The sequence below is a fragment of the Anas acuta genome, chromosome 1 (assembly GCF_963932015.1).
Source record: "Anas acuta chromosome 1, bAnaAcu1.1, whole genome shotgun sequence".
Taxonomy (NCBI): domain Eukaryota; kingdom Metazoa; phylum Chordata; class Aves; order Anseriformes; family Anatidae; genus Anas; species Anas acuta.
The window spans coordinates 189,354,438-189,369,595 of record NC_088979.1 but is presented as its reverse complement, the minus strand read 5'-3'; the positions used below and the strand labels follow the sequence as shown (position 1 = coordinate 189,369,595).

Below are 15,158 nucleotides of genomic sequence, written 5' to 3'. Positions count from 1 at the left end.
GGAGGTGCCTGCACAGTGAGAAATGCTGGCAGCTAGCTCAGTCCTTATCTTGACCCCAAACCTGACGGTTTGGCCTTGGTCGGTCAGGGCATCCTCAAATCTGGGACGTCCCAGATAAGGGAAGGGCTCTCTGCGAAGCAAACACAGGGTGATCCTATGCATGTGGGGCCCCTTGTGCCCCCAGAGCTGGCTCTGGGCTCTCTAGAGCTCAGAAATAAGGAATAGGGGTGAATACTGGACATGGTCAGTGGGGTTTTTAGCCTCTGAGCAGTGGTAGTGCTGCTAATAAAACATCCTCATCAGCAGAGAGATGGAGGATTTTGCCTAGAGAAAGGGAAATTCTGTGCTCCTGGGGTTTTTTATTTCATGTCAAATGGCGCAGCCGGTGCTTATAGACTGAAGCATCACACCCCGGCAGGGAGCAGTTCCTCTCACAGCTGAATTATGCGTGGAGTTAAAATCCCAGCGTGAAGAGCAGAAATGCCTCCATTTTGTTGGCTTGTCTGTCCATCTGTCCGTCCTGTCAGAGCAAGCGAATGCAGGAACGCTGCCACATCCTGACTGGTGGCTGATTTAGCCATCAGAGGAGCTGTGTGGATGGAAATCTTTCAGATTGGGGGTAGGTTGTACCGCCCGGCCTGAGGGCCACTTGAGCCCATTTGGCTGCTGGCTCAGCCCTGTCTGCCCAACTGCAGGCTCTGTGGTGGGCCGGGGCTGGGCCTGAGGCCCAGGGGAGTTTGTTTTCCTATTTTAAGAAGCCAGCAGACATGGTCTTGCCATCTCAACAAGCAGTTGAATCAATCCTTAATCCAAGTGGACAAACGAGGCCCATTTGATAGCTGCACACCAGAGTTGACTGGAAAATAACAACCAGGCCCGGGCGCCTTGCTGGACCTGCCTAACATCTCCGAAAAGGCTTTCCCACTGTAAAGCAATCCCAAGTGCTCAGACACCTTTTCCTCACAGTCTTTGTCTCCTACCAACAGCTTTGCACTGTTGGATGACCTACTAAAAGAAAAAACACAAACGCTAAATTCCCTCATGGTGGGTATAATCCATGTGGAAGCAGTCTGCTCTGAGCAGTTTGGGGTTGTTCTTTGAAAATCCACACGTGTGTTTGTCTGCCCTCCTTGCCGTAGTACAGTCTCTAGCCTGTGTGCTTGCAGTCACCTGAGGATACTGAGTTGCTCAAGTGTGTGCAGAGAAAAGGTACAAAAGTGGTGAAGAGACGAGAAAATGAGTTACGAGGAGCAGCTGAGGGGATTGGGGTTGTTTAGTTTGGAGGAAAGGAGGCTGAGGGGAGACCTCATTGCTCACTACAACCCCCTGAAAGGAGCTTGCAGCAAGGAGGATGTCTGTCTCTTCTCTCAGGTAACAAGGATAGGATGCAAAGAAATGCTCTCAAGTTGCACTGGGGAGGTTTAGATCAAACATTAGGAAAAAATTCTTCATGGAGCTTTGGTCAAGCACTGGAACAGGCTGCCCAGGGAAGCGGTGGAGTCCCAGTCCCTGGAGGTATTTAAGAGATGTGGATGTGGCACTAAGGGATAGTTTAGTGATGAGACTCATTAAGTCAGGTTGATGTTGGAATTGGTGATCTTAAAGGTCTTCTCCAGCCTGGATGGTTCTGTAATTCTGTGCTGCAGACACAGGAGCCGTGGGATGAGAGGACAGATACAGCTGGTGGCAAGCTCCTGCTCTGTCTGCCTGATGTAAAAGCCCATCCCAGCTCTGCCATTTGTGCACATGCAGCCTCCTCCTTGTGAGGAGTGATTTATCGCCACGTCCACAACATTGCAGGGGAGAGCAGTGGAGTCCTGGAGTCTGCAGATATCCCTGAATATCGATTTACAGGCCTTTCTCCCAGCCATGTGCAAAGAGCCCTCGCAATAGCTGAACCACCCGAGCGCTGGCTTGAGGAGGGCAGGATAAATCCAGGGCTGTGTATTCACAATGAGGGGGGAGAGGAATGTATTATGTCAGGGAATAGCCATTAGCAGCTGATTGCAAACCTCATGCGGAGTCAGGATCAGGAACAAAAGGCCAAGTTCCACTACATTTTCAGCTTGCGCCAAGATAATCAGGGGACAGGCTCCTCTTTGCCTGCATGGGGTGAAGATCAGATGGGATCATGCAGGGAAATGATCCAGGTGCTGCTGGGGGCTCTGGGGCCAGCAGCTGCTGGTGGGCAGCTCTTGGGCTGTCTCCATTTCTCCTCCTGGCAATGCCTCTTGGCTTTCCTCCCTCTTGCCTCTCTCCTTCTCATCCACCATTTTAATTTTCTCTGTCCCATCCTATCCTGCCCGTCTTTTTCCCCCCTACTCTTTCAGTGGGGGCCAAGGCAGGTCCTTCCTGTGTCAGGAACAATCTGAAGCCACCAGAGGGAAGAGGTGCCAGCTCTGCTGGTGGGGTTGGATGGCACCCAGTCCCATGCAGATGCCAGGTATTTTCCATCTTACTGAGGATGTGTCCCAAGCCTGCAGCCTATTGAAGGCTCCAAGTCAGAGATCTCGAACACAAGGGACAAGGACTGGAGCTCTGTCTCCTGCCCTGGAGCTGAAATTCCCAAACTTATGGAGCAGTTGAGGCTAGAGGGAAGGGAACCTCTCCCTGCTCCTATAGTACCAGGAGAAGAGCTGTTTTGGCAAATTGGCCCATTAACAACAGCAACCACCTGGAAAAGGTAGCATGAGGTATGAAGGCTTAAAGCTCAGATTTCCTTAAGAAGTAAGGAAAGAGAGTAAGAGGCTGGGAACTGTTTGTTTTAAAGCAGCAAAAGATAACAAAGGCATACAAATTTTGCAGTGTGTGATTACTCTGTGGGACTTACTGCCCCAGGGCAGTGCTGACATGGGAGGTTTAGCAGGATGAGTATTCGTGCATAATAAAAAAATCATCTCTACAAAAAAATTATTTTTGTCTCCATGTCTCACAACATAAGCTAATTCTATGAAAACAGCCAGAAACTTCCTCCATAAACAGATTATTGCAGGGCTGTCTCTGAGTGACATCTTATGCCTTCCTCTGCGATACCTGGCATGGGCCATTGTCAGAGACAGGCTGCAGAAGGATGGGCTATTGATTTGATTCTCCACTTTAATATCCGTTCTCCAAACAACTTTTCCTCATGATGTCATATGAATAATGGAAGACAGCATTTTTCCCAAGCCAGATAAATGCTCTTTTCTCTCTATTAAGAGTTAGGAATACCTCATTTGCTACTGGGAAGACATGGCACAAATAACAAAAATCTAATCAAGGTTTCCCTTCATTTCCAAAAAGGCTGCTGCAGAGTTCAGCTGCCTTTTTTTATTGATTGTGGTAGAAAGCACAGATGCCACTTACCATGAAGATGTTTTTACATAGGCACGGCTATTAGAATGATTTATAGTGCTATTGTCTTAAACTGCGGTTTTGCTGAAAGCAACAGGAGAAAATTGTGTGGATCATGGGTAGCTTGGGCTTGCTCCTGGTTTACAAGAGCCATTATTTTAGTCTTCTAATCATTAAGATTTATGTTACGTAGCTGAGATGTATTGTAGCTATATTACTTATTCAAGTGTTTTTCAGTACAAAAATGAAGCATTATATATCCAGCCACTTATAGGAGATGCTCTGATACCATGACGATGAATTCAGTAGAAGTAGAGCAAAACTATGTCAACAGCTATAAATACACCCTGCAACTCATTTAAAAAAAAAAAAAAAAAAAAGACAGGTTTGTGGAAAATACGTTGCTGGCAAGAACTTTCTCCCCCTATTTATTAGATCACCTGAAAAGTAAGAAAAACATCAAAAATTATTCTTGGCATGCCTTGCACAGGGCTGCAGTGCCTGGGGTTTCCCCAAGACCTTAATAAGCAGGCTGGCTGTTGTGAGACAGTGGAAACATTTTTCAGAAATCTGAGTGCAATGAAAAGTAGGGGAGAACTGGGCTGCTGAGCTGGTGCTGCCTAGCAGCCAGGTGAGCCAGGGCCAGGTATATCCGAGCATCTGAACGCCGGGCCTGTGCTTCTCAGTCATTAAGGTCACTGAGCTCTTCTGTCAGGGTGAGGTCTGCTTTTCCGATAGACGTGTGAAGTTTCCACCTGAATTACACACAGATAAAATATAGGGTGTTCTTTTTTTTTTTTCAAGGCTGTGGCTTCCAAAGGGTTTGGAGGCCAAGAAAAGCAGATGCTAGAGAGGACAGTGAGCAGGAGGGGGTGTTCACACCCTAAAGCAGTGAGCTCTCTTCTCTGGGGTTCATTGCAAAAAGCAGAAAGAAAAAACAAACAAACAAACCCTGGCCCAACTTAAAATGATTTTAAATGTTCAGATAATGTGTTCTGCATGTCCTAATGAAGCAGTGCATGTTTGTCCCAAGTATCCTCTCTCTGGGAGTTTTATGTGACCTCTCCGTGTGTGCCAGCAGCTGCTGGTTCTCGGCAGTGAGAGTCAGCGCTCTGAAAACTTGAGCACAGTGAAATCCTTCAGCCAGGCAAATCATCTGCTGCGGTTCAGATCACAAAGGACTGATGATTGCACTTCTGAAAACCATTGTCTTTTAGTCATCCTCCTCAAACATCATGAAGATGTTAGTCATCAACACGGGCAGGGGATTTTACCTACCTGCCTGCCCATCCTCCTTAAAACTGCCTCCCTGCTCTGCTGCCATTACCTTTTGTCCTGCTGGGCCTGAGGGGTGACTGCTGGATGTGGCACTTGTGCCAGCCAGAAATTTTATTTTTTACAGACTTTTCCAGTCTTGAATCAATGGTTTCTTCTTCTTTTTTTTTTTTTTTTTTTTTTTTTTTTTTTTTTTTTTTTTTCTTTTCCTGATGAGGTTAAAAAAAAGAGCCAGCTTTACCTTTAAGCATAGCACACAGTGTTTGGGGGAAAACCCTGGCTTTTATCAGTCAGGCTTACAGGACAGGTCAGCAGCGGGCAGGCAGAGGTGGCAGGCACCCAGCTGATGTTTCTGCGGGCAGGATGGTTCCCACCACAGAGGCTCACCACAGGGCTTGGATTTCCCGCAGAGAGCCTGAGTGCAGCTATCACCTCTCACGGATTTTCGTCTGCAGGGGCTTGGCCACCTTTAACTGCTGGTGGGGGTTACATTTCTGACAGTGAACAACCTCTCAGCTGTGCTTTTAGAGGTTTTTTAGATTTTAGGATCCTTTCTGTTGTCCATCACAGCGCTGTTACGGTTTGCAAGGCTGCTGGAGGAGAACCATGCAAATTCCTGCGCACGCGGTGTCATTTTATGCTCCCTCCTGTTGCGTTCCTTCTATCTGCTTAAAACCAGCAGGCGGGGAGGTGGGAGAAATATAACATTTCCTTTTATTGTCTCCAAGCGTTTGAGGAATGACAGACATTGTTTTTTTTTCATTTAAACGATCGCTCTTTGCCAACAAAACACGTAGTGAATAGCTCACCGCTGTGCATTGCAGAGCCCGAGGGCAGCAGCTCGGGACTGGAGGCAGAAGGAGGTGCCAGGGGAAAATCTGTCCACACTCTTTTTCAGATGGAGGAGACATAGTGGTGCCCAGAAAAGAAGAGAGAGCCATTACCTCTGCTTTTAATGTCATCATTAATGCTGTATCTAGCTTGTGGCTGCTCCATCGAGCTGTGGTCTGCAGAAGGACCACGCTGGTGGAGAGCAGTGGCTGGCAGCATGGCACAGCTGAGAGCAGGGCACTGCTTTGGGGATGCTGTGCAGAAGCTGAGCTCCTGACGGTGCCCCAGGGAAGTGCACAGGGCGTAAAAGGGTTTCTCGGTGCCATTTCAGGACTCAGTGGGGCAGACAGTCTGCTCCCAGGGCTGTGGTTTTTCAGCACCCTGGTGCCCCTCCTGGGCAGGAGGGACTGGCCGAGTGGAAGGAGCACTTTTAATGCCATGGTAACGCTAATTGTGCTCACGATGGGAAATGTCAGTGCCATAACATGGGTGCCAGGGACGTACAAAGCCTCATGTCCTCCGAACAGACATCATGGAGAGTGCTCAATGAGTTAGGACAGATATTTAAGCTCTTCCCAAAGCACTTCCCCTCCGGCATCCTTTGCTTTTTGCATAACCCCGCAGTCTGCTCGGAGCCGTGGCACAGAGCAGAGCTACGTGACGTGACAGAGCTCCTTCGGACAGGCGTGCAGCTCCACAGCACAGCAGCCTCTGTTTGCCAAGGGCTGGGCCTGACTCTCAGGGATATTTTGGTATTTTGGGTGCATTAGCCTTCCCGTAAGAAAACAACCTTATTCAGTGCTGCGTGTAGGTGGGGGAGATGCTGGGAGGGAGAGTTGCTGCTGCCAAACAACCGAATCGCGAGTTAAATACAAATTACTACTTTTCCTGCTTCTCAAAAGAAGCCAAATAGACTTTTCTAAAAGGCACACACCCTTCAGATCATGGGTATGATTTGGGGCTGGTCTAGGAAGGGCACTGCAGGGATGGATTGTGCCTGCCTGTTGCACATGGAGGCAGGAGGGTGCCTTGGACCACTGCTGGCATCCCTGTGAGAAGGTCCTCGCTTCCTCACGGGGAGAGCAGGGATGCCCAGGCTCTGGTGGGCTTCCAGCCCTTCCTCCCAGCCCTCCCACCCCTTCCTTCCAACCTTTCCTCCCAGCTCTTCCTCCCAGCCCTGCCGGCCGCTCCGGGGTGCTGGTGGCAGCCAGGGGCAGCGCTGCTCCCCTGCTGGCCCTGCACGTCCTCCGCTGCTCCGATTTACTGGTTAATTTGATCAACCATTTAATTTTGTCAAAATCATTGACAAAAGACCATTAAAAGGAGAGTTATGCCTCTTCTATGCTCTATGGCTTCGGCTCATTTATTTTAATTAGCTGTAACAAATTCATGGTTAAACAAGGCTCGAGAGGGTGCTATCTAAATGTGGTACTCATGGCATACACAGCACCATTAATGAAACACTTCTCCACAGCTTGACTGTGTTCTCCCCCATCTAGCTTGCAGCTCATTATAGCACTAGAGATAGGAAACAGAATGTAACACCTAATTAAAATGTGAGCCTGTGTCCACAGATGATTCAATAGAAATAAAGGCATTAAACTGGTGAGAGAGGTGAGGGAAGAGCCATCGCAATACAAACATCCCGTGCGAGCAGTCTGGAGGGAGGTGTCACTCTGCTGGGCTAGGTGCCTGCATAAAGTGGGGGTAACAAAAGTGTTTGAGTCCTGATCCAAAGCATTAAAAAGTAAAAACTGGGAACAACCAAGTATCTGTTGTTCTCATTAAGCATTCTGAACCCCACTGCGTAATAACAATTTTTAGCCTGCCCTGTTGGTTGTCATAGAAATAACACAAGCGATGACTTATTTTGGTAATAGGATTCTAGATAGTGTCTTCTCTTATTTTAGTCATTCTTTTCAAAATTATACCGATGTGTTTTATTGTGTAAGGAGCTGAGATGTCTGCAGCCATTGCAAGATGAATTTAGTGTCTGTTAGCTTAAGTATATCAGAAGCTTGCATAAAGCTCACCACTTTTTAATATTGTTATTCTCCAAAATACAGGAAGAGCGTAAGTAGCTGGATGTGAGCTTCAAATGATGCACGCCAAAGATGAGCAAGCTAACTATGTCTCCCTCTGTTTGTCACAGGTGGGACAGTCCCCTGGTTGATCTGTTTTTCTCCAACCAGTACCTGCAGATTACAACCGCTGTGCCATCCACCTCGGTGTACGGGTTTGGCGAACATGAGCACGTGTCCTTCAAACACAGCATGGACTTCGTTACCTACGGCATGTACAGCAGGGATCAGGCACCCACGGTAACTCACTTTGGGCAGGGCTTTGCCCTGAGCTTGTGCCACAAAGGGGGGGTGGCGAGGCACCTGAGGGGGCATCTCTCTTGGTGGGGTAACACTGCTGATGGGAAGTGATGGCAAAGACCTAATGCCACGTGTTTTTTAAGTTTAAAATTTAATTGAAAAACAAAGTCGTAAGTCATTTTGAGGTGATTTGGATACTTATTAGAGGCTTTCTCACACTGCTGTAGTTGTCAGAAAAGGAACGTTTTGTATATCTGAGTCAGGAAAGCATTTAATCTCACATGCAGATCGATTCCTGCTCATCCGAACAAGCTGGCCTTCAGCTGGACTTATTAAATGTTTGGCAAAACTGGGGCCAGTGCTTGATGAGTCTATTTTAGCTGGCAAAACACATCTTACCTTTGCCATTTTGGAGGCTTTGGCAAAATATGGAAGTTTTGGTTAAGACTGGCTAATAAGAAGCACCGCGTCAAAGCAGCAAAAACAACTCCCGTTCTATCAATTTGAATTCACACCAGTTTAGATGAAAAAATCCTCAACCATTCAAAACAAGTCTCTAACAGTGAATTAATATATTTAGTTGTCTTTGCATATGTACCTAGCTAACAAAAAATATGAAAAAAAGGGCAAAATCAAGCCATACTTAACATGCTGTTTATGTTTCAGCCAAATGCCAATCTCTACGGAGTTCACCCTTTCTACATGTGCGTAGAGGATGACTCCAATGCCCATGGTGTTCTCCTTCTGAACTCCAATGCACAAGGTAGGAGGACATACAAATTCCCTGATTGATTGCATATAGAAAGGCAGTAAATCAGTAAATATTAAAAAAAGCTCTTTTACTGATTACTTTTTCAGTGCAGTAAAAATGTAACTGTTGCATAAGTGAGTGTTCAGTAATTGCTATGAAGTTTTCAAAGGGGTTTCAACAAAAGGACTGTTAAACAAGGTAAGGTATTTTCAGGGAAAATATATGATTAATTTTTTAAAAAATAGATGCACGTACAGGGAAAGGAAAAGGTGGAAGAAATTTCCTCTGGGATTGGCATAACTGAATCAAATCAATTTAGGTTAGTCCTATATTCTGTCTGTGGAGAGTAGTTTTGTGCGTTGCCATGGTCACCTTACTGTGTTAATCCAATAGTATAATTTCAGAAAAGGGGAATCTTCACTCAGTCTATAAAATCAGTTTCCCCTGGCAGGCAATGACTTCCAATAAGAAGATTAAAATAGCATCGAGGAACCCTAAACACAAGCTTGTGGTTCCTTTTTATATAAGTGAAACTGAGACAAATGAATCTGGGCACTCTAATCTGTGTGGGTTGCTGTGATTTATTGCTGCACCGTGCCCATCAGAAGATGCAGATTACAGGAGGACTGGACAACTGGCCTGGGTGCTCATCTGATCACACCAGGTAGTGACTTGCACGTGTATCTACCTCTGCCTAGGGACACATTAAGGCATGGAGGAGAGGAGCTCAGAGTCCTTACACCTCATGATGCAGAGTTAATTTGTCCTGAGAATCTGTTTTTCCCTTTCAGACGTTTCTCTGAGTCCAAACCCATCCTTAACTTTCCGCACCATTGGAGGGATCCTTGACTTCTATGTCTTCCTTGGGCCAACTCCCGAAAATGTGGTTCAGCAGTACACAGAGGTTAGTAGAAAGTGCTTACGGCACGTGGGGCAGTGCAGTGGAACAAATCCCATGGGTGCTGGGGAGTATCAGCAGGCAGCATGGCCAAAACTTGGTCTCATTCTGGTTATATGAAGCCACAGCTGATGTGCTGAGGCAGGTGGGAACGAACAGCAGGAAAAAATCCTATGAATACATTAGCAATAAGAGGAAGACTAAGGTGAGCACAGCCTATTATCAAAAAGAAAATAACAGAGGATGTATAAAGATTGAAATACATTTTTTTTTTTTTTTTTTTTTTTTTTTTTGCTGGAGCCCTCTCCCACACAGCTTTGCTCAGCTACTTAGCACAAATCATTTCAAACAAGGGGAAAGCAGCAGGCTTCTTGCGATGGGATTGGTACCTGCTTGTTCTTCGCATCTGCTGGGAATAGAGCACTGACTCAGTTTGCAGATGAAAATTCAGTGGTAGGAATTAATTTCTTACTATAAGAGGAATCTAACACTTGAATGGACTATTCAGGGGAGCTGGGGAATGTCCCCTGTCAGAAGTTGGTAAAACCAGGTTGGACAAATTGCAATCTAGATTTCCTAGGAGTAGTCTAGGTTTGTTTAAGAGCCAGATGCTGATCTTGTGGTCATCTTTAGGTGCTTTCCAAGCCTTCCTTTTGTTGCTGTAATCATATTATTGTGTAAACACTTCCTCTATAATTCTAACTGAGCATTAGTTTGAAAATAAAATAGAAATGCTGATAGGCAGAAGTTTGCTAGTTTTACTTATCAAAAACCATTGAATGCTGTAGTCAAGGGACCTTCCTATCAGCACCCGGGCCATACTGTGCATTACTGCAGCAGCTTCCCTACTGCTACGCCTTTGGGATTTTGCCAATGGGAGAGAGCTGGCTGTATCTATATACTTGGATTCTTATTGTGTGGCCCATTCTCACACCATACAAACACCACCTATGACATAATCATATAAAAATCCAGTATGGCTGATAGTTTTCTCCTGGCTTTTTATTTGGCATTCAGCTGAGGGAGCCAGACGGAGTTTCCAGCCCTTTTCCCCTTGTCATCGCCTTGATTTGCATGAGTCAGAGAGCTTGTGAGGGGAGGAAACAATGAGGAAGGGCTTAGTTAACATAGTCAAAGCAGCTATTTTTTCCCCTTAATAATCTAAATCAGCAGTCATCTTTTGCTTCATTTGCATACCTAGAAAGAGCCCTCATGGTTGCTTTGAGCTGGTCCAGCGTCTTCATTCTGGGTAGTTTGAGGCTACCAGGGTCTTCTCACTGCTGGTGACAGGAGCAGGCAGGTCCTAGTTTGGTGGGAAGGCCACCAGGTTTGGTGGGAAGGCCACCAGGTTCAGGTGCTGCGTGCTTTGCTCAGGACTTCCTTAGACAGCGGGGTTGTTCCAGCATGTGGCACTGGGGTGTGGGCCTGAAAAATCAGAATGAGGGAGAAAAACGGGGATTATTTTAAGTGTTTCTGTACCAGTGTTTCTCAGTCCATATGAAGAGACAGAAAAATTTTCCAAATCTTAGGTACCACACCTATATTTTGGATGCTCTCTTTTGTCATCCCATTCCCTAAATCTGTAGCGAGTGATGCAAAGCTCTGGTGTCCTTTTATAAACCCATATTTACACTACAGGTGGTGAGTGCAAAAATTTTGTACATAAAAATGTATTTATGTATGTATGCGCATAAAGGGAGAGAGAGAGGTGACTAGGTGTCGCATAAGAAACAGGATTGGAGCTTGGCTTTCTGTGGTTTTGTGTCCCCATGCCCACTTCTGCCACCTCCACCCTAGGACTCTGTTCACGAGACCCGTGACAGAGCTAGGGATGCTGTCTGGCAGCAGGCTGTGTCTCGGCAGAGGATGGGGTGATGGATTTTGGTGTGATTTGTGTCTCTTCTCTGCTCTGACACTGGTTTTTACAAAACTTGTGTGTGCCTCGTGTTTTAGAGGTCTTGGACGAAAGCGGCCAAAGGTTTCTAAACCTGCTCGGAGGGGCTGCTACTCCGAGAGGTGGTTTGTGGTGTTCCTGCTCTGCTTCAGTAGTGAGAGCAGGGGGGCTTTAGCAGGATGCAATGACTAAAAAGAGGTCTGTCCAAGCTCTGCTGGCCTCTCTTTTCCAAGCAGAGCTCCGGGTGCTGCAGCTGGTCCTCTGTGTCCTGCAGCAGGAGCCATGGAGCTGTGTCCCTCAGAGGTCCCAGTCCCTCTGCACGCCTTCCCCACCTGTCCCTCAGCCCTGGTGCCGTAGATCAACCAGCAAACAGGTTTTTGAACCTCCACATTGGCAACCAAACCCAGAAAAGAGAAGTGACCCATCCACCTAGGCAGGGCTGTGATCTCTGCGATGAAAGCACTTATTTCAGGGATGTCACTGCAGCAGCACGACGTAGGTGAGAGCCATCCCCATTTCTTTTCAAAGCCTTTCGCTGGTGTTTGAAGGCAGCGTTTCTGCGGCTTAGCAGGTGGCCAGCAGCTGAAAATAAAATGAGAGCCTTCTCACTCCCCAGCTGATGAGTGCTGGCAGCTCGCTTTCCACCCCTGCCTCTCTGGAAACGGAGCTGGAGCAGAGAAAACAAGGTAAAGGGGAGCCGGTGGGCGTCTCCGAGCTAGACATGTCACATGCCGGGACAAAAAAAATCCCCTGCTCTGTATTCTTCAAGCTTGTGCTCCGCTCTCTAGGGAATCTTAAAGAATGCATGGTAGCAATTTCACGGTGAAATAATAACTTCTTCAGTAAACATCCTGAAATTCCCGGATCGCGAATGTTACAATTACCATATTATTAGTCTCTAGGGTAATGATTTGGCTTTTATGTACCAGATATGTGGGAAGGTGAAGGAGACAGAAAAGGCTCTGTTTTTCAAATGCATTTTCTGTCCCGCTGAGAGGACTCGCACTGGGGTCACTGTCACCCCCAGGGGAAGGAGAGGGGCTGGCAGGGAGGAGCGCGACCTGTGCCTGGAAGGGAGAGCTCAGCAGCATCCCTCAGCTCTCCCAGCTGTTTGCATGGGATTCCTCTGGGAAGAGGCATGTCAGGAGCTCCCAGCTCAGAAGCCTGCAGCTGGTGGGGCCAGGCTGCTCCCTGGGGACACGGTGCCTGTCTCCTACCCACACAGGCAGATGCACAAAGCCACTGCACGGGGCGTTTTGCAGGAACTACCCATCACATCCCCTCCGGGGTGTCCCCTCTGGCACCATGGGATGGACAAACGCCAGCTTGGCAAGAGAGCTGTGCCTGGAGCAAAGCATTTTGCTCCAGGCACCTTCTCATGTATTTTATTCTCTTGCTTCAATAGCATTTCCAGACCTGAGTGACCCTTCCCTGCCCCCCCGCCCCCCCCATAATGCTTGTTTCTGCACAAGATTTAGCTGCCTAGCTCAACTTGGTGCTTTTATGCAGCTCCCTCCAAGAGTGAGCTAGGAAAGCCTTGTAATGAAGTTCCCTGCGGGGTCTCTGAAGGATGCAGACTTTCTCTGTGCACCTCTGTGGCTTGCTGCCAGCACCCAGGGGTGGCCCCTGCACAGGGATGGGCCAGCCCCAATATCAGACCATCACTGCCAAATCTGGAGGCAGTTCAAGGCAGGGTAACAGTGCACAGCAATAGAATACGAGCTCTGTAACAAGACACTCAGGAAAGTTATAGTTTAATGAAAGGAACAAATACCAAGTGTAACAGCTTCTGGGTGGAGTGAAGACCATGAATTTGTTGTTTTACTGAAAATTATCCGGTGACAAGCTTTAATGGGGCATACTGCATGACTCTCAGTTCTGTTTTGAGAGCAAATTGCTGCTTCTCTTCTTCCTCACTGTCCTCATAGGGCAGTTCTGGGCGGAGGGGATCTCGGGAGGTCTCTAGTCCAGCCTCCCACTTGAGAGCTAAATGGGGAGCCTGCTCGTTCAGCAGTCTCACAGCTGAATCCATGAGTCCCTCAGGAAACACCAAGCAGCTGGTGGGTGTCCAGCAAAGAGATTTGAAGACCTTGATGCCTAAAGCCCTTAACATTTTTAGACTCGTGAGGCTGTGAGAATCTTTGTAGTTGTTCAGCCGTTGCAGGGCCTTTCTTCTTGCTTTCCTAAAACAGAGTGCAGCTTCTCTGCACAGACTTTGGGTTCAGGTTACCTCTGCCTGAGTGGGCACCCACAGCACTCACCTGCCTTCTCGGCTGTGGGGGACGAGCTGGAGACAGACATCTGGGTCTTAGGAGCACCTGTATGTAGCCATGGGTCACTAACTAGGGTGTGAGGATTAAAGTGCCACCTTCTGCATTGCTCTTTGGCTGCACTGCTGGAGATCTCAGCCCCACTGTAAGCATGGGAGGGAACACCTCCCTCTATGGCCTCTGTGACAGACAGGGCACAAGCCTAAAGCCTTCCCTTTCACACCAGTCTTTGGTCACGATGTTAATGGGATCCTGGTTTGCAATTTAGCGTTTATGACTTGGTTCACATCCTTGATTTGAGATGCCCACAGTAGTAATGTTTTAATAACCCAAAGCTGGGTGTGTGAGCACAGGGAGAGTGTGTGCAGACCACCTGCCTTTAGCTGGTCGCTGAGGAGCCCTTCCAGGGTACTTCCTAGATGTGTCCGCTCCCAGGTGCACCTGAAAAAAAAAAAAAAAGCAAAAATTACATAAGGCCAAGTTATGCAAACCTGGAGAAAAGTAACAGTGAATCTATTAAACAACACTTGGAGTTATTTGTGAACCAAGTGCAGGAGGAATCGAGGTAGGAAAAATAGCATCATAGCATCTATTTTTTTTCTACTTCTGCATTACTGTATCTTTTTTTTTTTTTTTTTCTCAGTTTGTATACTCCATATGTTTGCTGTTTCTGCATTTCTCATGTTTTCCTCCCTCAGTTCCCCCGCCATACCTCATTTACCTTGTCTGATTCTATGCGAGCCAGTTTTGCCGAGCAGGCTTTCTATGTGTACAGCATTTTATGATCATTTGTATGCAGACTGCAATCTATATGAATTAACTAGATCCTAAATATATATCAAATCCAACATGAGATTCAGGTTTGCAGAATTGCAGCTCTGCCTCTGCTGATCCATCTGCAAGGAGGTACCATATGCCAGTTACTTTATCAGGAAGCTTCAGGGGGATCCATTAGAGAGAGTCCACAGCATAATTGGAAAAAAGAACATTTGTTTTCCCAGCTGCCCTGTTTTTATCCTTCCTCTTCAAATGTTCTGTTCACTTCAATTACGCTCAGCATAGCCGCGCCAGCCCGGCCAACCTGGGGAACTAATTGCTTTAAAAGTTAATATCTTGCTTGCAAGGTGGATTTTCTTCCATTTGTTCAACCTTAATCCCAAATTCCTCAGGGGATGCTGTCACAAAATGCCACCTCGCCTCATGGCAGCTCTGAGCCTGCAGGACCAGGGAATAGAGCACATCCCCCAGCACTGGGGACAGGGCTGTGTCCCCTGAAGGCACCTGCCTGATGCCTTGGTGACCACAGCTTCACCTCCAGCCCCATCTCCATTCACCTGGGAACTCAACACAGCACACGAGGTGGAAGTAAATCCCCTTCCAGCTCTTGAACTGGACAATGGTGATGTCCCAAGCTCATTGGGGTGCATCCCAAGGGTATAATCCCCTATCCAGGAGCAGCATGGGGCATAACGGGGCTCCCACTGCTTCTGAAACATCCCAGCCAGCTCAGGGGACAACTGGGATGCTGGTCTCTGTGCCATGCAGGCATCTTGCCAGGGCTCCAGGCTCTGCGTCCAGCAGCAGG

At 47.3% G+C, this 15,158-nt stretch overlaps 1 protein-coding gene across 1 annotated transcript in view; it reads left to right on the top strand.

Moving 5' to 3' along the window:
• The first annotated feature begins 1,221 nt into the window (after window positions 1-1,221).
• Window positions 1,222-15,158, top strand: part of LOC137849775 (sucrase-isomaltase, intestinal-like) — a 48,193-nt gene continuing 34,256 nt past the window's right edge. The window contains exons 1-4 of the mRNA XM_068669727.1: window positions 1,222-1,371; window positions 7,592-7,760; window positions 8,427-8,523; window positions 9,303-9,415. Coding sequence (XP_068525828.1) covers window positions 1,352-1,371; window positions 7,592-7,760; window positions 8,427-8,523; window positions 9,303-9,415 — 399 coding nt within the window. The 5' untranslated portion in view covers window positions 1,222-1,351. The remainder of the gene's footprint in view (window positions 1,372-7,591; window positions 7,761-8,426; window positions 8,524-9,302; window positions 9,416-15,158) is intronic.